At 43.9% G+C, this 23,868-nt stretch overlaps 1 protein-coding gene across 1 annotated transcript in view; it reads right to left on the bottom strand.

Annotated features, from left to right (window-relative positions):
- UVSSA (UV stimulated scaffold protein A) overlaps positions 1-23,868 on the bottom strand; it is a 261,433-nt gene that overhangs the window by 229,332 nt on the left and 8,233 nt on the right. Inside the window, 1 exon segment of the mRNA XM_030191086.1 lies at positions 15,311-15,641. Within this exon segment, the coding sequence (XP_030046946.1) occupies positions 15,311-15,641 (331 nt within the window).

Below are 23,868 nucleotides of genomic sequence, written 5' to 3'. Positions count from 1 at the left end.
GAATACATCAGCTATGGTATATAATGCTGAGGAGCAAAAGGGAAACAATGGGAAACCCAATAGATGGATGGTTACTTCATCACAGTTGCAATGTAATACTTGTGTTAGGGAAGGGCACAAATAAAAATGGTGCTCATTATTTGCAGGTGTGATCACACTTTCTCCAGTAGTCGCTCAAGGTGTGTTACATTCAAGTATTCTGGGTTTGTGTCAAACTTTGTCCCTGAAGTGACTTGCCTTAGGTGGGATTTGAACCAGCAACCTTATGATTATAAGGCTGGTGCTCTAACCACTAGACCACAGCAGCCACCAGGCTTTAGCCACCACCAGTTACTTTGGGTTGGTACCTGTACACACACCCCTCTCCCTCACCACCACGTCATAGGCCTCAGTGGCACTACCTGTAGCCACCTCGATCATTTTGTCCAGGCTACCGATTAAAAACAATGTAATGTGCATGTTCCCTACCCTACTACCTATGGAGCAATTTAGGAAGGTGTTCCATAATGTGCTATACACATCCATTGCATTAATCATTCTCCCCTCCCCCGCCTATGGACCTTGAGAATGGGTGGCCACTTCATAAATGGGGACTGGGGTACACCACATAAACAAGGAAGATGGAAGCTACCGGGAACCAATACAGCACCTCGAACAGCTGGCCCACACCACTGAGGACCTGCCAACCCCACAGTACAGTGCACAGGAACCTGGTGAAAAGAGAGCTACCTAACATCTGACTCCAGACTACATACATACAGTGAATGCACACTCCTTGACTATGAGCACAAAGAGAAGAGGTGGCAGACAAATGAGAGCTTACCATGAACGTCTGTTTCAAGACTGTGTAGTGCGCCTTTTATCTTCTGGAACATTAGCTGCACATCTCCTTGATTGAAATGACCCTTACCGAGGGGTGCTTGATGTGGTCCGACTGTACTAAATTCTTGGCCCCCACACACTGCCTGCTACAACCAGGCAGAGAGAATGGGAGAAAGGAAGGGAGCATCAGGTGATGTGGAAGACAGGAAACGGAAGGCGTGGTGGCTGAGGGCCAACAATTATTCCTCCCCCCCTAAATACACAGGTGTACCCAAGCATACTTAGCTAAACACATACCTTCATATAAGTGAGGGTAAAACCCTGTAAATGATTATTACGAACAACGGGCAAGGTCTAAGTGCAGGAAATGGCAGGTAAAATGGCAATGAAGAAAGGGAAGGCAGGTGGAGACGCCCATACTTATCTACTCATAATCGAAACCATGTGTTCCTAATCGCTATCTGAGCTGGGCACGCTTAGGAATTATGTGTATAATTGAAAAAGAAACGCCCATATCAGAAACGCCTATTCCCCCGTCTCAATGGGCGTTCTTGGCGCCTATATAAACGCCCACTCCGTATTTTCGAAAACCCCATTGGTACAATGCCACCACGCATGCCGCCGACCCGGAAGGGTAATTTTGTCGAGGCAGAGGTGGAGCTCCTGGTCCAAGAAATTGTACAGCGCCACCGGAGTCTGTTTGCTCCCACAGGGCAGAGGCTGGCAGCAACAGTAAAGCAGCGCGAATGGGAGGCAGTACGGGACAGCCTGAATGCTGTCTTCCATGCTGGGAGAGACGTGGAGGACTGCAAGAGGAAGTGGCGGAAGCTGAGGAGGGATGTTCGCAGGAAGGCGGGGGCCAATCCCCCAGGCAATGACACTGCCAACCTTACACCCATGGAGCTGATGGTGTACTCCCTCCTACCCCAGGAGGGCATCCACGGGATTGGCTCCCTGGACACCTCGGGCCAGGCTGAGGACTCAGGTAGGTGTTTCATTATGCAGTTGGGGTATCTGTTGTGCTGCACTACACTTGTGTTGGGGTCAGGGGGAGGGAGGTGAGGAGTGGGGGGCAGGAGGAGGGAGGTAGGTGTGTGGGGGGGGGAGTATCTCTGGCTGTCTTTATGTATATTAACAGCCCACCTTTATGATGCTGTTGTGACCTGGTAACCCCTACTCCCTAGCTCTCTACCCTTAATCCCTATCCCTACCGTTGTCATTGGGTTTCCTCTTACCTGTCCTGTGTGCCCATATTTATTGAATTAATTGTAAGCTCTATTTGAGTAGTGGTAGTGGTCATGTGTGTTATAGGAGCAAGCAGACAGGGTAGGTGCTGTGTGTGAGCACCCCCAATATTGAGGAAAGATCATGTAGCTGTGCAGGGAGGAGGGTTGGTCACTGGGCTTAGCACCCCCAATACTACTTTCCAGTTGGCTCCTATGGGTGTGTGTAGGTTACTACTGTGGCAGAACTTTGGGGGCCGTCCTTCCCTACTACTCCTCTATTTTCCCATTACCAAACTGTGCCTAGTTCCTCCTGTGACCTCTGTGCTCTACTGAGTGTGGGCCACATGCATTCAACTGAAGGAGCCTGTAATGGGGGTCATAAAGCAGTTCTATGCAGTTTAGCAAGTCAGTAGTAACACAACACATGCTGCAATGTTGTTCAATTTAACATTTATACAACTAACAGCTTGAGCACAACGTTGTGAGTGGTGTCCTTCTCTTGGCTGCTCATCCACCACCTCTACCCAGCTGCCTGCGGGGCTCTCTCTTTCATACCCGTGTCAATTCCATTCCTCCTCACCATCTCTTTGCTGGGTCATCAGGTTGGGGGACATACCAATGTATATGAATGCTGAAAAACAAAAGTGGGTTATTTGCACCAACACTATTCCTCACTCTTGTGCTATACAGGTGAAGACTCGGAGGAGGCTGGCCCTAGTGGCCTGCAAGGCCAACGCCCTACACCATCCGTCCAGCCTCAACCTCCACAGCCTGCAGCACCAGCAGTCCAGCCTCCACCACCTGCACCAGCTATGCATCCTCTGCGTCCACCACCACCTGCACCAGCTGTCCAGCCTCTGCCACCACCACCACCACCTGCACCAGCTGTCCAGCCTCTGCCACCACCACCACCACCACCACCTGCACCAGCAGAGGCCGCACCTCCAGCACCGGAGGACTTTGTTGAGGAGGAGGAGGGCTCAGCTCCCCGCCAGAGGCCATCCGGCCAAAGGAGGCAACTCCTGCGGCTGGCCACCGAACTACTCCGCCACAACGTGCGCTTGGAGGAGTACCGCCAGCAGAAACTGGAGCTGCAGCGCCAAGCACTGGAGGCACAGCAGCGAGCACACCAGGAACTCCTCCAGGCGCAACGTGAAGGCCACCAGGAGGTGCTCCAGCAACTGAGACGGCTGGAGCAGAGCATCCAACACCTGCGCCCTCAGGGCACCGCGCCTACTCCAGCCCCCGTGCTGCTGGAGCAGTCCCTGCCATCAACATCCTCCTCCACTGACCACCAGCAACCACCAGCTAAGAGGTGGGCATTGCGATCCTCAGCCTCCGCACCCACTCCTGCAGCACCCACCAACTCTGCTCCCATTCTGGGTCCTGTGGCCAGACCACTAGAACCAAGAAGGTGGCCCGATTTCCACGGTGCAGCCGAAGCCGCAGGCTGCTGTGGGGATAGGGAGCAGGACACTGGGAGCAGCAGCTCAGAAGAGGGTGAAGAGACTTCCCATGCAGCACCAGCTGCAAAGGAAGGGCGTGGGAGGGGTAGGAGGGGACGGGGGAAGGGAAGGGGAAAATGATGGGACATGCTGTAGGGTGAGGGTTGGTGGTGGTGGTGGTGGTGGGGTTGAACACACACATATGCACTGAATGTCACAAATAAATGTTCACTTACTTTCACCTAAAACTTGTTTCAATGAGTCTTTGTCTTGCTCTTACGCCAAGCTGGTAGGCATTGAGCTCTGCTCTGTGGGCTGGGGGTGGAGGGGGCTCCTCTTCCAGCTCATCTGGGGCCTCTTCTGGTGGTGGCTGTGGCTCCTCTGGGAGAGGCTGTCCTCTGCGCTGGGCCAAATTGTGTAACATGCAGCACGCTACAAAGATCTTGGCCACCTTTTCTGGACTGTAGAGCAGCTCTCCTCCAGACCGGTCCAGACAGCGGAAGCGGTTTTTCAATAAACCAAAGGTGCGCTCAATGATCCCCCGGGTGCTGCGATGTTTCCTGTTGTAGGTTTCTTCTGGCCCTGGTTGTGGGTTGATCAGGGGGGTCATAAGCCATGTCCTCTGCGGGTAGCCTCGGTCACCTTTGCAGAAAAGCAGAATGAGATAGATGAGTGTGTATCGCTTGGAGCAGGTACAGGGGGGGTGGGGGGATTTGGATAGTGGGTTGTGGTGGAGGAAGCCAGGGCGGAGGGTTGCCCAGTGGAGGAGGTCTAGTATGGGTGGTACATGCATGTTGCACTTACCTAGTAGCCATCCACCAATGAACTCCCCTCGCTCGAACCTGCGGAAGATGCCCGAGTGCTGTAGGATGTAGGCATCGTGGCTGGAGCCAGGGTACCTGGCACACACGTCTAATATCTCCCCCTGGGCATCACATACAACTTGCATGTTCATAGAATGAAATGCCTTCCTATTTCTGTAGGTGGCTTCGTGTGCCCGGGGGGGTCTGAGGGCTACGTGTGTGCAGTCTATCACACCGATGACCGAGGGGAATCTAGCAACAGCATAGAAGGCGGCCATGTTGTTGTGCAGGGCCTGGGGGGTGGTGGGGAAAGTGATGTAGTGTGAGGTGTGAGTCATGAAGGCATCCAGGAACTGGGTGAGACAGTGTGAAATAGAAGCCTGGGTGAGGCCTGTGTTAGCAGCTAATACGGATTGAAAACTGCCAGTGGCCAGGACAGAGAGAGCGGAAGTGATTTTGAGGTGGGCAGGGATGGGGTTATTCCTACGTGTCTGGGGCTGAAGGAGGGGTGTCAGCTGCTCGCACAGCTGACGAATAGTGGCCCTATCAAACCTGAACCTTGTTAGACACTGCTGGTCAGTGAGTTGTAGGAAGGTGGTGCGGGGCCTAAACACTCGGGGCCGTGAATACCTCCTGCGGTGGGTGGCCTCTTCGTGTAGCATGCATGCCACAAGTGCATTAAGTGCATCCATATCCCCACCACCAGTGCAAGTATTAGGACTAGTAGTCAAACAAACAGCAACACACACAGATCTTTCACTTCCAGCCACCACGCCCTCTGGCCACTCACTCGCCAAACAGTACAGGAACACAGAGACAAACGGAGGTCAGGGAATAGAGTACACACGTGGGAAGAGTGAATGGGGAGGGATAGGGGGAGGGGAAGGGGGCGATGGAGCAAAGGAGTAGGAGTAAGGAACGGTCAAAGGGTAAGACACAAAAAGAGGCAGGGCACACAGACGACCGTCACAGGTACTCAACACGCTCGGCTTTCTCTCTGCAACCACCACTTCCGCTCTTCCACCAACAATATCGCCACTCTCCAACTACACACAATCGCTAATGGGTCTAAAGACGATTTCCCCCTTGCTCTGGTTGCTTTTATTTCGGGTCCATCATATTACGCCCATCTTCCCGCTCAACCAGAGCCCTTTCGCTATTCGTTATACGTTGTACCCGTCCACGTCGTATCACCGCCCCTAACACGCCCCCGACACGCCTCCTATTTGGACGTTTTTACGTCCACGTACGAGCGACACGGGCGCACTGAAACATTGCTTTCGATTATATGGATTTACTCGTTTTTGTGAGATTAACGTCCATCTCCCGATTTAGGTCGGAACTTGGGCGTTTGTCTCGTTCGATTATAAGCAGGATAATCTCATTAGGGAAAAAAGTTCTAAAATGAGTATAACACATATATAGAGGTTTCCCATTATTACAGCTTTCAAGACATTCTAAAAAGATCTCATTAGGGAAAGGCCTCTCTATATATGTGATAGTATAATGAAAAATCTCAACAAGTGCAACGAGGTCATACACAAGGTCCACATTACCACATTTCAGAAGTAGTCGCAGCTACTGTTCTGATGGCAAGACTAAGTGAAATTAAAACAGCAAAAAAACAAACAAACCCTATTAGTTGCAAATGAAAGCTCTTGGCACCTTAGCTGAATAGAGGCAGGTTCCAAGTGGGCTAGAAGCACAAAGGAGCAAGGAGGGCCAGAGATAGGGAAAAAGAATTACCACCACCATATTTTTTAAAGTGGACAAAGCTATGGGGACGGATGGGATATAGGATACTGAGGGAGAACAGAGAAGTCCTAGCGAGACCTCTTAAGTATTTATTTAATGCATCTTTAGAAACGGGAGAAGTTCCTCGGGACTGGAGGTGAGCTGATGTGGTCCCTCTTCACAAAAGCAGAGACAGGGAAGAAGTGGGAAACTACAGGCCAGTAAGCCTCACATCGGTGGTAGGAAAAAAAATAAAGGAGTCGCTGCTGAAGGAATGGATAATTAGCTTTCTAGAAGCCAACAGGTTACAGAATCCAAGGCAACGCTCAGCTCAGGAAAGGGACCTTGGGATGATGGTGTCCGAAGATCTGAAGGTAACAAAACAGTGCGACAAGGAATTGGCCGTGGTGAGAAGGATGCTAGGCTGCAAAGAGAGGGGTATAACCAGTAGAAGAAATGAGGTGTTGATACCCCTCTATAAGTCATTGGTGAGGCCCCACTTGGAGTTTTGTGTTCAGTTTTGGAGGCCATATCTTGCTAAGGATGTAAAAAGACTTGAAGCAGCTCAAAGAAAAGCGACGAAAATGGTACGGGATTTGCATTACAAAACATACGAGGAGAAACTTACTGACCTGAATATGTATACCTGGAGGAAAGGAGAAACAGGGGTGATATGATACAGATGTTCAAATATTTGAAAGGTATTAATCTGCAAACAAATCTTTTCCAGAGATGGGAAGGCGCCAGAACTAGGGGACATGAATTGGGGTTGAAAGGCGGCTGACTCAAGAATAACGTCAGGAGTATTGTTTCATGGAGAGGATGTAGATACCTGGAAATACCTCCCATGGGAGGTGGCAAAGATGAAAATGGTAATGGAATTCAAAAATTTGTGGGACAAACACAAAGGAATCCTGTTTAGAAGAAATGAATCCAAAGAAGATTAGCGGAGATTAGAAAGCAACACCGGTAATTGAGAAGCAAAGCTAGCACTGTGCAAACTTTTACGGCCTGTGCTCTGATTGTGGCTGGACAGATTAAGCTTCAGAAGTTGGAGAACAAGGACAGTGCTGGGCAGACTTCTATTGTCCATTCCCTGAAAATGGCAAGGACAAATCAAAACCAGTTATACATATGATATATCACATAGTGGTATATCACATAGTAACATAGTAAGTGACGGCAGATAAAGATCTGAACAGTCCAACCAGTCTGCCCAATTCATGATTGAACAACAATGAATGTGATATTATATACTTTATCACGAGTCTTTCCTTGGCATTTCTGGGACATAGACCATGGAAATCTGCACGGCTCTGTCCTTGTGTTCCACCTACTGGAGTTGACGTCCAAACCCACTCCAGCCTATCCAAACCAGTCTTCTCATTTGCTGGACCCACACAGTAAAAGTCTGCCCAGCAGTGTCCTTGGTTTCAACTACTGAAGATACCATTGAAGCCTTTTCCAGCCTATCCTAAACCGGACTGCCATATACAGATACAGACCTACAAAGTCTGCCTGGCACCAGCCTTAGTTCTTCATAGCCAGAGTAGCCATCCAAGCATCACTCACACATCCACCCCCTGCTGCCATTTACTGTCTGTGTCACTGTTTAATATGATAAAAATAAGTAAACTTCTTCCACAGGGCAGATTCAGCTCTGGGCAGGAAAAATGAAGTTCCTGGACTGCAACTTGGGGAGCCCTGATCTTTACTAATTTACATAGTTAAGAATCCAAGGCTATGATTCTCAAAGCCTTCCACTTATATAGCTAAGAAAACACATTTTACAGTGAAAGTGCAGTAAACTAGCTACATAAAAATCAAACAGAAACAGAGAGCCAGTCAAAACACAGAGAGAGACTCCTATAAATTCTCAAACCTTACTGACAAAATTAAACCTAAAAAAAAAGGATGCAAACGGTGTTCATCTAGATTAAAGGTACAATATACACCACATATTAAAAGGAAATAATCAAACTTGTCCATGTTTGTGCAAACTCTGTGAGTACTTTTAACCCACAAGGTATGTGTTAATCAAACCCAAACTAAGCATGTTGCTTGAATTTGATTATAGCCTGGGAAAAAGAACCTGTTTCTTCTACAAGCACCTTTTTCCTTGGTAATAATATACACAGATTTGAACTTGTCATCCACATGCATTATTTCTCTCCTGCAGCCTAAGGAATGCCTCCCATCAATGTGGACAAAATTAAGTGCCCTGTAGAACATGCACATTGAGAGCAAGCAATTTTTTAAACAGCTCATTGTCAACGTAGTTATACATGGGTAATTTCTTTGAAAATTGCCCTCCCATGTGCAAGGTGTGTGCATACAAAACACGCTGTTACAGGGTACATTAATTGCAAGGCTTGGGGGCCAGTGGCAGACCTCATTAACCCTAACTGTGGCTCCCCAACTCTCCTCTCAATAATATATACTTCCCCCACCTTGTCCAGAGACTTTCTGCTGGCACTGTCCACAGAACTACACTGTTTTCATGCAGCTCTCAATGTGTTTAACCTATACAAAAGCTATACAAACAAATTGTATGAATAGAGGAGAAGTCTGCAGACCCTGTAGATCAAGCTTACTGAGTCACACCATGCTTAAAGAAAACAGAAGAGCTGCCCCAGAGAAAAGATCAGGAGGGGGGCTTTAACAAATCAGGGGAAGACAGCTTGGAAGGATTTGGGACAAGATGATGGTGACTGACTGGGAGGAGACTGACTGAGATAGGATTGGGGGAGAGTTTGTATTTGAAAAAGAGAGTGTTGGGGAAATCTGGATTGAGGGAGACAAGATGGGCAGAGGGAGAAAAAGTCTAGAGAATCAAACTTCATTTTATTAATACACTAGTAAAAAAAGGCCCGTTTCTGACACAAATGAAACGGGCGCTAGCAAGGTTTTCCTCGGAGTGTGTGTGTTTGGGAGAGTGTATGTGAGAGTGAGTGTTTGAGAGTCAGAGTGAAAGTGTGAGTCCAATCCATGCTCCTCTGTCACCTGGCCCCTCCATTCATCCCTATCCAGCAATTCCGCTGTCTCCCTGAGGCCTGCCCTGCAATCCATATGCATCCATGGCCATCTGTCCCCTCCATTCATCCCTATCCAGCAATTCCCCTCTCCCTGAGTCCTGCCCTTCCAATCCATGCCCATCCATGCTCCTTTGTCACCTGGCCCCTCCATTTTTCCCTATCCAGCATTTCCCCTCTCTGCCTGAGGCCTGCCCTGCAATCCATATCCATTCATGGCCATCTGTCCCCTCCATTCATCCCTATCCAGCAATTCCCCTCTCCCTGAGTCCTGCCCTTCCAATCCATGGTCCTCTTTCACCTGGCCCCTCCATTCATCCCTATCCAGCAATTCCCCTCTCTGCCTGAGGCCTGCCCTGCAATCCATATCCATCCATGGCCATCTGTCCCCTCCATTCATCCCTATCCAGCAATTCCCCTCTCCCTGAGTCCTGCCCTTCCAATCCATGCCCATCCATGCTCCTTTGTCACCTGGCCCCTCCATTTTTCCCTATCCAGCATTTCCCCTCTCTGCCTGAGGCCTGCCCTGCAATCCATATCCATCCATGGCCATCTGTCCCCTCCATTCATCCCTATCCAGCAATTCCCCTCTCCCTGAGTCCTGCCCTTCCAATCCATGCCCATCCATGCTCCTCTGTCACCTGGCCCCTCCATTTTTCCCTATCCAGCATTTCCCCTCTCTGCCTGAGGCCTGCCCTGCAATCCATATCCATCCATGCCCATCTGTCCCCTCCATTCATCCCTATCCAGCAATTCCCCTCTCCCTGAGTCCTGCCCTTCCAATCCATGCTCATCCATGCTCCTCTGTCACCTGGCCCCTCCATTTTTCCCTATCCAGCATTTCCCCTCTCTGCCTGAGGCCTGCCCTGCAATCCATATCCATCCATGCCCATCTGTCCCCTCCATTCATCCCTATCCAGCAATTCCCCTCTCCCTGAGTCCTGCCCTTCCAATCCATGCTCATCTGTCACCTGGCCCCTCCATTTTTCCCTATCCAGCAATTGCCCTCTCTCCCTGAGGCCTGTCCTGCAATCCATATCCATCCATGCCCATCTGTCCCCTCTATTCATCCCTATCCAGCAATTTCCCTCTATCCCTTAGTCCTGCCCTCCCAATCCATGCCCATCCATGCTCCTCTGTCCCCTGCCGTCTCCATTCATCCTTTTCCAGCAAGTCCCCTGTCTCCCTTCCATGACCCCCCCCCTTGCATCCATGCTCCTCTCTCTCCCATGTCCCACTCCCAGCCTGGGCCGCCCTCTTCCCCCCCCCCCCCCCCCCCCTTCGCATCCATGGTGTCGTTTCTCCCCTTGCCCTCCCGCTCCCATTGTTTTTATTTTGTGGCCACCCTCTTCGCTCCCCCCAACATGGTTTTTTTTTTTTCTTCTTGTTTTAAATGTACCTCCGTGGCGGTTCCGGCAGCGAAGCGTCAGGGAAGGAGGCGGTGCTCCCGACGTCTAGGTTTCCCTTCGCTGTGTTCCGCCTTCTTTTGACGTCATCCTTGACGTCAGAAGAAGGCGGAACACAGCGAAGGGAAGGCTAGACGTTGAGAGCGCCGCCTCCTTCCCTGACGCTTCGCTGCCGAGCGTTGCGATTGGTTGAGTGTCATTGCTCCGCCCTCGACGTCATCACGTTTGACGCGTGGGCGGGGCAGACACAATGCGATCTCACCCCCTTCACTTTTGGCTAACAGAGGCTTCATTCGAACGTTGGAGGTGCGTTTTATATAGAGAGATACTGCTCTAAGTGTGCCTGAGCAGCTGGACTGGCTATATAAAAATGGAAAGGGACCACCCCTCCTCCTTATCACCCAGGGCTTTGGGCACCATCTATCTACTGTATCCAGCACTAGTCCTAGCTCTCACAGTGAAGTCTTTTTCCCAACATGGCATCTGCTTCACAAATAGTGAACAACACTGGGGTATATCCTAAATTATAGAAAAATTGTAAAAAAAACCTAGATCGAAACAAGTGCTGATTCAAGACTGTAGGAAATCAGATTTAGTTTTTGGATAGGATCATTTCTCTATAAAAACTAATAATTTTATTTTCACAACACTGATTTAGATTTTCTTTTTTTTATACATTTTATCAGATTTTTCCTCATGCACATAGTGAATGGATAATGTGCATGAATTTTCTATTAGTTGTCTAGAATCACCCATGTTTTGAAAAGACCACAGCTAAATGGATTTCATATTAGTCAGCCCCAATTATGTGGCTACAAGATGAGCAGATATAAACAGTCAAAACATCCTGGGTGGATTACACACAACCTCTGTTTCCTGCAACCATCCCGATTCTTGTCACTTTCCTTAATCCCAAAGTTCTATTTTTTAATTGAAAGTAAAATAATCATTTACAGTAATGACTATACTATGTAACAAAGTGCCGAGTCATAACAATGCTGATCACACATTTTAAAATAAGTATTTGGACATATTGTGTTGTTTTTTGCCAATAGGGTTTGAAGTTTTTAGCTTCTCTTTGAATATATTTTTTTCTTTTGAATAACTATTTATATTCATTTTTTGTAGGTGAAAAATCTCTTCCATATTATTCGTACTTATAGGCCTTAGAAGATCATTTTAATAACTTCAGATTAGTGAAATGTAGTAAATTGTGCAAAAACCTCAGAGATTAAGTTCTAATAATCATAGGTTATGATTATTAGAAAGGTTATCACTGTGCCATTTGTTCTATTATAGTTCAATTTAAGCTTTTTAATCACCTCACAATCAATCTTTTTGACTTCAGACCTTCAGAATTATTCCACTAATGGCCATTTACTAAGGTGCGTTAGCATTTTTAACATGCCTACAATTAGAGCGCGTGCTATGTAGGCACCTATAGGGATATTATAGGCATGTTCACAGTTAACGCGCATACATGGTTAAAGTGCGTTAAAGACACTAACATGTCTATAACGCGGCTTAGTAAACAGGGCGATAAACTTGTAATCTATGTAATGTGGAGTGGCATTTTCGATATGACGTCTAAATCCGATTTTGTACATTTTGCTGAAAACATCCAAAAATCAAATGGCATAGCGATTTTGAAACAGAAAAAGTCTTTTTGTTTTGAAAACAGCCATTTGCTAGATTTTTTTGTGCTCAATGCATCTATCTTTATGGACCATTTTCGGGGGGAAAAAAATGACCAAGGGAAAAACGCACAAAAACAAGCAATTGGGATATATTGGAGGGGGGGTGGGACAGGAGGCCAGCATTCTTAGTAGACTGGCCACACAGTAGGGGGGCACTGCAGTGGACTTCACATAAGAGGCCGTAGGTACACATCTCACCATTACCCCCGGCCATCCAAAATCCACCAAAAACCTCGTATACCCAACTATACACAACTACTATAGCCCTTATGGCCGTAGGTTTCACCTATACTTGGGTACAAGAGGTTTTTGGTGGGGTTTGGAGGGTTAACACTTTCTAAAACAAGTGCAACAGTTAGTGTGGAATATGGGTCTGGGTTGCCTTCTGTAGCGATAATAAAGACCATCGATGCTGAAACTTTAGCCTAAGTAAAATGTATTAGAATTGACATTAATCAGCTTATTATTTTGCAATATGATAAAGTTTTTCTTGATTATACTCAGTTTATCATACTCATATAATTTACAAGCAGAAATTAATATAGCATAATTTACTACTTGCATGTTGTAACATTTATTTGCCCTTATACAAAGGAATAAGGCTCAAGCTGACTAACTCTGAAGATTTGTGGAGGTGAATTTCACCGGTGGATTCCTTCCATAACCTGATTAATAATTTCAAATACTGCCTTGAGCACTGACCTCTTTTGTTCTGGGCAAATTGTGTAGTTTAATGTAACTAAACAGTGTGTATTATTTGTAATACTGAATTTTGGTTAGTCATTAGTGGGCAGCATTACCACCATTTGCCCCTGGATTATACTTCCTACTAATTTTAGTATGTTTGTTGAAATTAGTGCTCAGTGTATTATCCATTTGTATAATCTGTCTTGTTCCTTTTTTTTTTTTTTTGGTTGTTTTACCTGATGTAGGATAATGACTTATGTATGGACTGTCGTTAAAACAGAGTTGAAACTAAAGGACCAAATGTAGTGGAAGTGAATTTTAAAGATTATTTTTCAACTCTGCCTTGACCGACCAGTGAACTTGGGGTCCGTATTTTTGATTAGAAGTAATTCTGTTTAAAAATGATTGCTTAACTTTGATTGTTTGAAAGTAAGTTGGAATGTAGAAAATAAGACACAGCTCTAATTAATTTGGTATGTGAAGAGGGAGATGGAGCTTCTTTTCAAGTTCAGATTGGCCACCTGGACTGGGAAACATGTGACCACATTCCCACAGTATGGCTTGTTTCTCAAGCATTCCTGTAATTTTCCTTAGTCCTGAACATGAGTTCTAAGCCTTACAAAAAGGGGAGTTTCTTTCAGTGAAATTGGGAGCTCATCTGTGAGTAACGTACGAACTGCGCAGAGAACCATGCTTCCTGGTCAAAGAAGCTTCTGCTGCCAAAGTTGGATATCCATCTTTTGGCCCCTCCCTACTTCCAGCCACACACCCATCCACGCACCCTTGCTATATGGATATACTGTAGTTTTAGACATCCATATCCTGGTTTATAACATTGGGATTTGAATGACCAGTATGGACTCGATGTACAGTGGTTCACTTCCTCCTCCCGAAAGGTTGGAGCAAAGAAATGAGTGTGCCATTTGGGGAGGTTGGGAGAGGCTGGTGCTTGAAGAGGGAACTAGGAGGGAATTTCGGTCTTTAGGATGGTGAAATTCTGTACAAAAATGCTACAAATAAACAGCACAGGATTTTGCAGAATTTTCAAACATTTTGCGCAGAATTCCCCCAGGAGTAGTTCTTGCAGAGTTATTAACGAGCAGTTCTTTGACAGGTTGGGAAAACTGCACAAGTGACCTGTATTAATCCCAGCTTCTGCTTACCAGGCTGGCCAGAGCTAGAGGTGCTGCAGAACTAGTATTCATTGCCCCTGGGAAGGAGGGAGACTGCCCAGTGTGTATCAGTGATACCTAGTGGCCATGTTAAGTGTGCTGAATAACCAATTAAACTATTAAGAAATTCAGACAAAGAAAAGGATATAATGAGGCATATTTTCAAAGCACTAAGCCTTCCAAAGTTCCATAGATTTCTATGGAACTTTGGAAGGCTAAGTGCTTTGAAATTGCCTAAATGTATCATGCAAAATTAAAAATCACTTTCAGATCATTATTCATAATTATAAGAACACAAGAAAAGCCATGCTGAGTCAGGCCAAGATCCATTGAGTCCAGCAGTGGACTTCAGAGAAAAACGTCTAGAAATAGGTTTTGAAAATACTGATTTGGACGTTTTTGTGAGAAAAGCGCCCAACTGCAGACTTATGCCACTTTTTGGACATTTTTTCTCTTTTGAAAATGAGCCCGATAGTGCAATTAGAAAAGGTACAGAGAAGGGCGACGGAAATGATAAAGGGGATGGGATGACTTCCCTATGAGGAAAGGTTAAAGTGGCTAGGGCTCTTCAGCTTGGAGAAAAGATGACTGAGGGGAGATATGATAAAGATCTATAAAATAATGAATAGAGTGGAACTGGTAGAAGTGAATTGCGTGTTTACTCTTTCTAAAAATACTAGGTCTAGGGGGCAAGCAATGAAGCTACAGTAAATTTAAAACAAAACGGAGAAAATATTTCTTCACTGAAGGTGTAATTAAACTCTGGAATTCATTGGGAAAGGAAGCATTGTGCTGCTAAACAGTGTACTCTCAATCAGCCATAAGACTCAGAACCTGAACAGTTAGCCTGCCCTCCTGAACCTCGAAGTTCAAGCCAAGCAATACACGAGATATTGAAAGTTTGGGGGGGGGGGGGGGGGGGGGGGGGGGGGGGGGGAAGAGAGAGAAAAAGGTCCAAAGATAGCACAATATTTTAGCATTATGAACCATGCACTGAATAAGTCTGAAATCACTTCCTAGACAGGGTGGGATTGGTGTATGATGGCCAAATGGAATATCATAACAGCTGATGGCAGGACCATAATTTCAAAGAATTTTATCAAACTTTTCCAGAAGAACCATGGTCAAGAAAATAAAAGCAAACGTAACATTTTGATGCTTACTCCATTGAATCACAGTTAGGTAAATTAGATCAATTCTCAAACTGCCAAAAACCTCACTGATACAGAACTTCATACATTTAAAAGCAGCATCCTAGTCCCAGATAAATGAAACCTATAGAGTACCTTCTTGTTCTGCTTTAAGAAGTGGTATCCGAGTGAAAGTTTCTTGTAGGTTTCTCCATATTTTTCGTGCCACTCTTGCACAGATTTGATAGCCAGCTTCTTCAGTTTCTGAGCCACTTCCTTAGGTGGTGGAAGAGGCTGATCATAGTCTGTCTCCACTGTGAGTTCCAAGAACTCTTGGAAATTAGAAATAAGCAATGTCCGAAACTGATGCGAGCGAGTGAACAGTTCAGCCACAACCTGGAAAGCCGAGAAGCGTACTTCTGCATGGTCTTCGTTCAGCTGAGTCATAAGTAGATGGTAAATGTGGCTTATATGTTCATCTGAAGTCCTTTGAAAAAAAATGTTTAAGAAAAAGTATTTAAATCCTAGAAAGTCGTCATCAATGGCCAAGTTTTCTCCTAAAGTATCTATTTCTAGTCATTACATAACACTTTTACTAAAGTGCGCTAAGCATCTAATGTTTGAATTAATGCACATTAACAGCTACCACACTAGTAAGCCGTTTCTGCAGAGGCTTAGCAGTTACTTTGCATTAATTCATGCGTTGAGTGCACTTTGTGTTGGGGGGGGGGAACTAGGTGGGGCATGAGGAAAGAATAGGCATGGATAGCTGCTATTAATATGGGGTACATAACACAAGTTCACTTAGCATCAGAGTGTCCTCAAGCGGAGATGCTAAGTGCAACCATGTTAACTGCAACCACTGTTTGCACACACTAGTGACAATTTCTGCATGGGAACTGCAGAGCACATGCTGGTCACATCCCTGCCAGCTGTCATACTGCCTTTGCAATTACTGTGCAGTTTTGTTATCAAGGCGTGGTTAAGTACAAACATAAAGCTTTTTAGTAAAAGATCTCAAAAGCATTACTCTACAATCATTCCACATGAAATCTAATGGAAAAAGTGCTACCAAAAAAAAAAAAAAAAAACCAAGAGTGAATAAGAACACAAGACTAGATCAAGAAGCTGTAAAATTGTCGAAAGGAGATAAACTGGTGCACAGCCCATGAGATCAGCAAGTTATTCCAGTCCACTAATTTATATGCTCAAAGAATGACAGCTCAAATCTTTATCTGCTGTCATAGTACAATAGTGCTCATTTTCAAAGCATATAGACTTACAAAGTTCCATAGGTTACTATGTAACATTGTAAGTGCTTTGACAATATGCCTCTACATATGTTATTTGTAGTCACCAGTCCAACCTAAAGGGACCTTAGTTTGCTACCGATGCATATTTAGTAACTCCTATTTTAAATTTTAAAATAAAACCATGACACACAAATGGATTTTTTGTAGACTGACATATTACTCATCTTAAAAGCACAACGATCATGCAATGTATGAGCTTTCCAATCAGAAAGAAATCTTTTTCAAGATGAGAGAATAAAGTAAGCCCGATACACACAAGGAGTGGAAGTGGGGTGGGGGTGATCTGATAGGGGGAGGGGGTGGACCTATTAATACAATTAATAATACTTCGGGATAGGAGACCGGGGAGCTCATAGTTAAGAAGCTGGTATCTTGTTCATACTGGATTTTTTTTGTATGTTTTGTAATAGTCAATATATATAGTAGAACCCATCTCAGTCTGTGTGGGTGGGGAGGGGTAGGAACAGGGTAGGGCGGGGAGAAAAACTGTTAAAAACTTGGATAATAGCATTATTGTCTTGTTTATATTAGATAGTGGTGTTTGCCATTTTTGCATTTTATGCCTAATTTATGTTTAATTCTGCTGATACCAATAAAATTGTTGAAACATAAAAATAAAAAAAACTAATCCTGGTACTTTAATTTTTCTTAAACCCTGCATTGTCAAAAACCTTTGAAAATGATGAATAATTACTATTTATTAGGAATGTGCATTCCAAAGAAAATTTTAGTTCGTGTTTGGATTTTCCAAATTTTTACAATTTTTTTTTTTTTTTTTTAGTTTGTTTCACATACTTTTCTGACTGCCCATAGTACTTGTGGGCACTACAACATTTCTGCATGTGCAAATCAACTGTACATGCATTCATATCATAGGCTTACAATCAATTCGTACATATTGCAATTTTTTAGGCACCCAAAACAACCTGAATGCCCGATAACAAATTGCACAGTCCTACTGTTTTAGCAGCAGAAATTTATGCAAGCTGTGTAAACTTTTTCAAGATTAAACCATTCCTGCTCAACTCTTACAAAGTTTGAGCTGAGAGGGAAAATGACATGCGCATTGTCACACCTGACTGAGCTGCTTAATGGATGGCCTCACCTAGAGCCTCTAGGTGTACAGCTTGGATCTCTAATCACTCTGCTGGCCCAGAGCAAGCAACAATTATTGTGACCAAAGTGGGAACAGCATAGAAAGAGAGAGAACAAAAATGTTTGACTAGAAGAATGAATGTAGAACCTAAGAAAGTGGAGGGGGAGAGGACAAAGTATGGCAGGTAACTAAAAGAAATTAGAAGAAAAGGGCTAGAAGTGAAAAGGACAGCTAAAAAGAGGCAACCTAAACAATTCATTCTGAATTCTGAACTATCTGTTCATATTGAAATACTCTTAACAGATCTTTAGTAAACTGTTTTATCTACTCTTGAAAAAGATGAAATACTGCAAGTACCATAAGCACTAGACAATTCATTCAGCTCTAAACCATAGCACGCTCTAAATAAGAACATATTTCCTAAAAATGAAACATCTCAGTTCCAATAGCTGAAGTTTTCTTTCTTAATACCAAACATATCACTTTTGTGTTTGAACAAATACAGACAACCACACCATTATCTGCTTTTACATCATACGTGCCAGCATTCTAACATTAAGATGGTAATTTTAGAAGCTCTGTTCCTGTTTTAGACATCTGAAAACCAACATTTAGAAGTCCATACTGGACATCCAAATCCCAATGTTATAAACCAGGATATGGATGTCTAAACTACAGTATATCCATATAGGGTGCGTGGCTGGAAGTAGGGAGGGGCCAAAAGATGGATATCCAACTTTGGCTGCAGAAGGCGAAAGGGCATCCAGTCAAAAAAGATGGGCGTCCATATTTAGACTTGGCACATCCAGGTTACAGAGAAGTGCTCCAATTGAGTTCTCCACTGGACTGAGTAAGGGAAGTCACAGTAGGGGTTTTTTCAGTCCCTGGAGGGCTGATAATTCAAAAAAAAAAAAAAAAAAAAAAAAAAAAAAAGAGAGAGAAAAGTAAAGAAAAATGCAAACAGCTACAGTGTGGTTTGATCCTGCAACCTCTGGATCTCTGCTCTGGTCCTGAGCCAGCTGCTCTAACCAATGGCTACTCCTTCACATATGTATTAATGAATACTGATCTTGCATTTTTCTTAATAAGATAGGTGCTCCTTTAGTTTCTCATTGTAAGGAACTGCACCATGATTTTCATTTATTTCAATATTGGGTGATTGATCAAGTCTTCACTATGACTCGTGGTGGTGATTTAGACAAAAAGTTACTTCAAAGTGATCAGCACTGGATGTTTAGACTAAAAACATATGAACCCATTGGGCTGAATTCTGTGCTGGAATGGGCAGCCTTTTTTGAGATCTCTGAAAGGACCACCCACTTTTTTGACACTGCCTTATCCGATAGGATTCCCGTGAAGTTGGTGTCCTATATAGGCATTGGCACCATCTTTGTAGGGTTGCTTTACTGTTCATATGCAGAGGGAAGAAGCCAAATAGTGAGTCTCCATGTAAAGACATGATCTGAATTACTCTGTATGCTGCCCTTTGGAACGTTAAGTTTTATCTTTCTGTTACAGATAAAGCTTCAACACAGTGGAATCTCTGTTTAGTTAAGACAAGTGCCTGAAATTGAACTGCTGTGCTAAGATAAGTGTTTCAACTTATCTTATTAGAACAGACAAAGAATTGAGAAGAGAGAGAAGAATGCATTTTTGCAGTTACAGCACCATTTATTTTGCACACGGAGATTTTTGACCAATGATTACTTTTTTTCTATTGGTATTGATATATTGGGGGGGGGGGGGAACAGATTTCTGAGGTTTTTCCCCTCCATATATAATTTTTTTCCATTCAGTATGTGGTATATTTACTGAACATGTGAGTTTTCAGAATAATTAGCATTCACAGTTGTGTTAGTAGTTACTCCTCCACATGGACATCTATGTGGCTATTTTTAAGTATGCCACAAAGACATCCATGCTCTTTGTTTTGTCCTGTCCATAGTTTAGACATTTCAGTTTGTAAAAAAAGACATTCATGAAGGACCTAGCCAGCACTTGGATGTCTAATTCTCATGTATTTTACAGCAGATCCTATTCTAAAACACATGAAAAATGGGCATCCATACCTGTTGTACAGACTTGGACATCCATATTCTGAATTCGACATTCTTTCTAAATATTCTGCTCCACATTATACAAATTGCTGATAGGACACAATATCCAATTTTAATACCACACAACAAAATCCTTATTTCTTGTTTTCAAGACTAGCTTCCTACAATACTTCTTTCTGCAATACTTAAAGGGAAATGGGCTCAAACAGGTCAATGTTATTTTACAGCTGATGATCATTCAGTTGGTCAAGATGTCTACAGAACAGCGAAGGGGCGAGGTCTGGAATTAATGATTAGCACTTTAGAACTGGAAGGCAAGAGCATTCATAGAACATAAGTTCAAATGGCATCTTAGCAGATTAAGTTGCTTGAACACCGACTTTCTCTGTAATTCCTGTTCATCTTCTGTATTGGGGCCTCTTTTTTGCCCTGAAACTGATGAAGAGGAAGGAAAAGACAACAATTTATCCCTTAGAATCCTCGCCGGCAGCAACTTCTTCAATCAAATTTGAGCGGCTACTATCTCTTCTGAAGCCAGCGCTGGTGCTGAGGCAGCCTTGCCAGCGCTTATACTATTCTCAGCCTGGAGAAGCAACTTCCACTCCCTTACCCAGGCAGGCGATCAAGCCCTGAGTCATTGATGTCTGCATCTGCTGCAGGAGCCTTGCAATCTCAATCAGAGTCCAGCAAGGGAGTGTCTCGTGGATAGTGCAGGAGGGTGATTGTGCTGCAGAAGGGAATTCAGCAATAATGGGCCCAAGGTCTCAACTGAAGGCACATGCCTAGGGACAATGTTGGGAAGTTGGGGGCAAAAGTGAGCCAGCACTGGAAGTAAGATCAGGTTGGTTCCCTTCGAGGGTAGTACAGTTCCTGTACTGTCTCCTATAGTTGACCCTACCAATGTGACTTTGGATTTCATCTGGGAAGTTGTGGTTCAGTTGGAGACTGTTTTTCAGTAATACGGATATGGATGTTTTCCTACAAGATTGCAAGTCTCTGTTAGTTACCCAAGATGAAGTTTGATAATAACTCAACGTGGATATGAAGGTAGAGACTATAGCTGCCGTTGGTAGCGTGGCCAGTTTGGTTAACAAAATGGAAATTTTGGAAAACTTTGCCAGAAGATTTAATTTACATTTAATCAACTTCCCTAAATCTGAGAATGCAGCACCAATGGAGCTTATTAATACCTATTTGATATATTAGGACTTCCAAAAGAAGCTCTGCTTCCAACTAATCAGGTGCATTTTATGCCGCAGAAAAACCACCAAGAGATCAGGCAGGAAGATCTCTCTGAGGACAGTTTGAATGTCACACAGTTATTGGAAAGATCTTTGGAAGAAGAGTGTATTTGCGCTACTCTCTTAGGGACATTTCTACTAGAACCACATAAGGAATGGGTCCTGAGACTTTATTTTAAGAACTGTGATAAGTTGTTTTGGGGGGAAAAAAGGTTCAGGTATTTCCCGATATTTGTGTAGAAACAGAAGAAAAGAGAAAGCAGTTTTTATAAATGCGCCAAGAGGTTATACCTTTTCTATGATCCCAAACAACTAAAGGCATTTCTGGATAAAAGATGTTCTGTTCAACTTTTGAATATTAGCATTCTGTGCCTCTTTTTTCTTAATGGGGAACTACTATGTATTTTGTGGACTTATATTATAGGCAGATATGAAAATAACAAGTTCCCTATGACAGAGTTATTCTCTATTTTGTTAGATTTTCTTTTCAATATAGCTTTATTCCTAATGCATGCTTATGTGCTTGTATATTTATAAATGCAATAAAAAAAAATTTTTAACTTGTCTCTTTTATGACACTGACTGTGTGTGTTCTCTAACAATTTACTATCTCCTTGCAAACAAATTTATCTAACTTGTTATTGGTAGTCTGTTTCTGTAACAAGCTAACAGCAGCACTGCGCCATCTCCCCGTTATCTCTCTTTGTACCTGCCTTGAATGAAATATCCAGATTTATGCTGCTAAGCTTTCCATACCAGAGGCATGTATATTTCTTTATTCTTCAGGTTGTAAACTCTTCGGGAGTTATCAGAACACTAATCCACCAAACTGATGATTTTATTAGTTTTAAAAAAGAAAACCACACCTCTTCACAATCAGTAGCTTTTCAAAAACTCAGAAAAATCTGAAATAACTTAAGATGTTTTTACTCATTGTATAGTTGAAAGTTCTAGTTTTATCAAATTGTGAATGCTTTTACTTGAATTAACAACCTATTTTGGTATGTTTCAAGGAATAGCACCTATTTTGCATGCATTTGTAAGTATATGTGAAGCAGCCACATGTGCAAGTAAAACAAACCAAAGACTTTGATGCAGAACAGGCTGGGGAACAAAATTTAAGCTACTGCCATCCCAGAAGAAAGTGGCAAGGAGGTTTCACACATCTCCACATTGTCAATCCTGCAGCAAATATGTGAACCCACCAGCAGGAGAGGCAGTTGAAGAGGTGTCTGAAAACAAATCAGTTAAGGCACCTTCCAACTTCTCTTTATTGTAATTTATCTGGTTTGTTTTTAATTTGATTTGGAAGCATATTACTGGTTGTTAAGTTTTATTTCTTCTATGGAGTTCTGATGTATTATTTTATACTACTAGTTATTATTTAAGGGTAATTTTCATTAAAAAAAAAAAAAAAGGTACTGGGTCAGAGCCAACAGCAGCCTCCAGTTTCTGTTCCAACCACATTGGAGTAAAGGTAGAAGTTTTAAAAGGTTTCAGGTGCGAGAAAAATAGCAGATATGCTTTTGCCCAGCTCCTGGTACACAGCTGGTGTTTGTTTTTCTTGAAATTCTTACCTGCTTCAAATGAAGAAAAGAAAAGGAAAAACCCATTTTTTGCAGTTGATCTGGTATCTGGCCCAACTAATACGTTTATATACTGTGAAGCGGCAAGTTTCAAACCTCTGCTATGGTGCCACTGATCTCCTTGTCCCTGGAGGTGTCTAGCTTGAAGACAAAAGATGCAGATCCTGCCATGAGAACCTTGGCTCATGCATTGCAAAAACATTCCTCTCTTTTAATGGGTCTGAAGGAAAGGTCAGCTGTAACAGCTGTATCTGGCTCAGACTGCTACAGGCATCCATTTCTTCATCCTTTAGGGCCAGCGATATAGTACAGAAGAGTTAGATTTAGTCTACAGGAGAAAAGTAAAGCATCTGGAAGTTCAAGATCATTTCTTTGGAAGCTATCTGGATGGCCACTGAAGAGACTAAGTCCCTGCTGGGGCAATTCTCAACTATCAATTCAATTTCAAGCTCCAACTTTTTAAGTCCATGAAGTTGTGCTTTCTGAATGTTAGAAGATAAGAGGATCTACTGGAAACTAAAGAGATGATTCAGTAAGACAAGTCTCATGGTTTAAGGTAATTGGAAAACCTTGAGAACAAAAGTTGAAAAGTACATGCTTGAAACATTGCAGAAAGGTGCATGGGAAGGGCATGCGAATGTGGCACTGTGTGGAGACTGACTACATGTGATGGAGATATGACAGGTATACATCACTGTAAGCAGGGCCGTGCCAAGGGTCTCTGGCGCCCCCCTGCAGACTATCAGTTGGCACCCCCTCTGCAGACTATCAGATGGCGGCGGCGCCGGCGGCCCCCCCCCCCCCCCCCCCGTGAAAATGATCGCTCACCACTTGCCACACTGACAGGAATTGTCAGCAATATTCTTAGAAACAAACTGCTATACATTGCAAAATAAGATAGCAGATGTAAATTCTCAAAGTGGACATATTCCAAACACTAAAATGAAAATAAAATGATTTTTTTCTACCTTTGTTGTCTGGTGACTTTCTTTTTCTGATCATGCTGGCCCAGTATCTGATTCTGCTGCTATCTATCCTCTTAACTCCGTTTCCAGGGCTTCCTTTCCATTTATTTCTTTCCTTTCTTCTTCATTTCTGGTCCTCAGCTTCTGCCTATTTTCTTCATCCATGTGCAGTTTTTGTCCTCTCTTCCTTTTCCCTCATTTCATCTCCTTCATCTCTCTTCCCTCCCCTCCATGTCCAGCAATTTCTTCTCTCTCCCTGAGCCCTGCCCTCCCATCCATGCTCCTCTGTCCCCTGCCCCCTCCATTCATCCCTATCCAGCAATTCCCCTCTCTCCCTGAGCCCTGCAATCCATATTCATCCATGCCCATCTGTCCCCTGCCCCCTCCATTCATCCCTATCCAGCAATTCCCCTCTCTCCCTGAGCCCTGCAATCCATATCCATCCATGCCCATCTG

This window comes from Microcaecilia unicolor, chromosome 2, assembly GCF_901765095.1.
Source record: "Microcaecilia unicolor chromosome 2, aMicUni1.1, whole genome shotgun sequence".
In the NCBI taxonomy this organism is placed as follows: Eukaryota; Metazoa; Chordata; class Amphibia; order Gymnophiona; family Siphonopidae; genus Microcaecilia; species Microcaecilia unicolor.
Note: the sequence above shows the minus strand (reverse complement) of the source record. Positions and strands in the feature narration are given on the sequence as shown.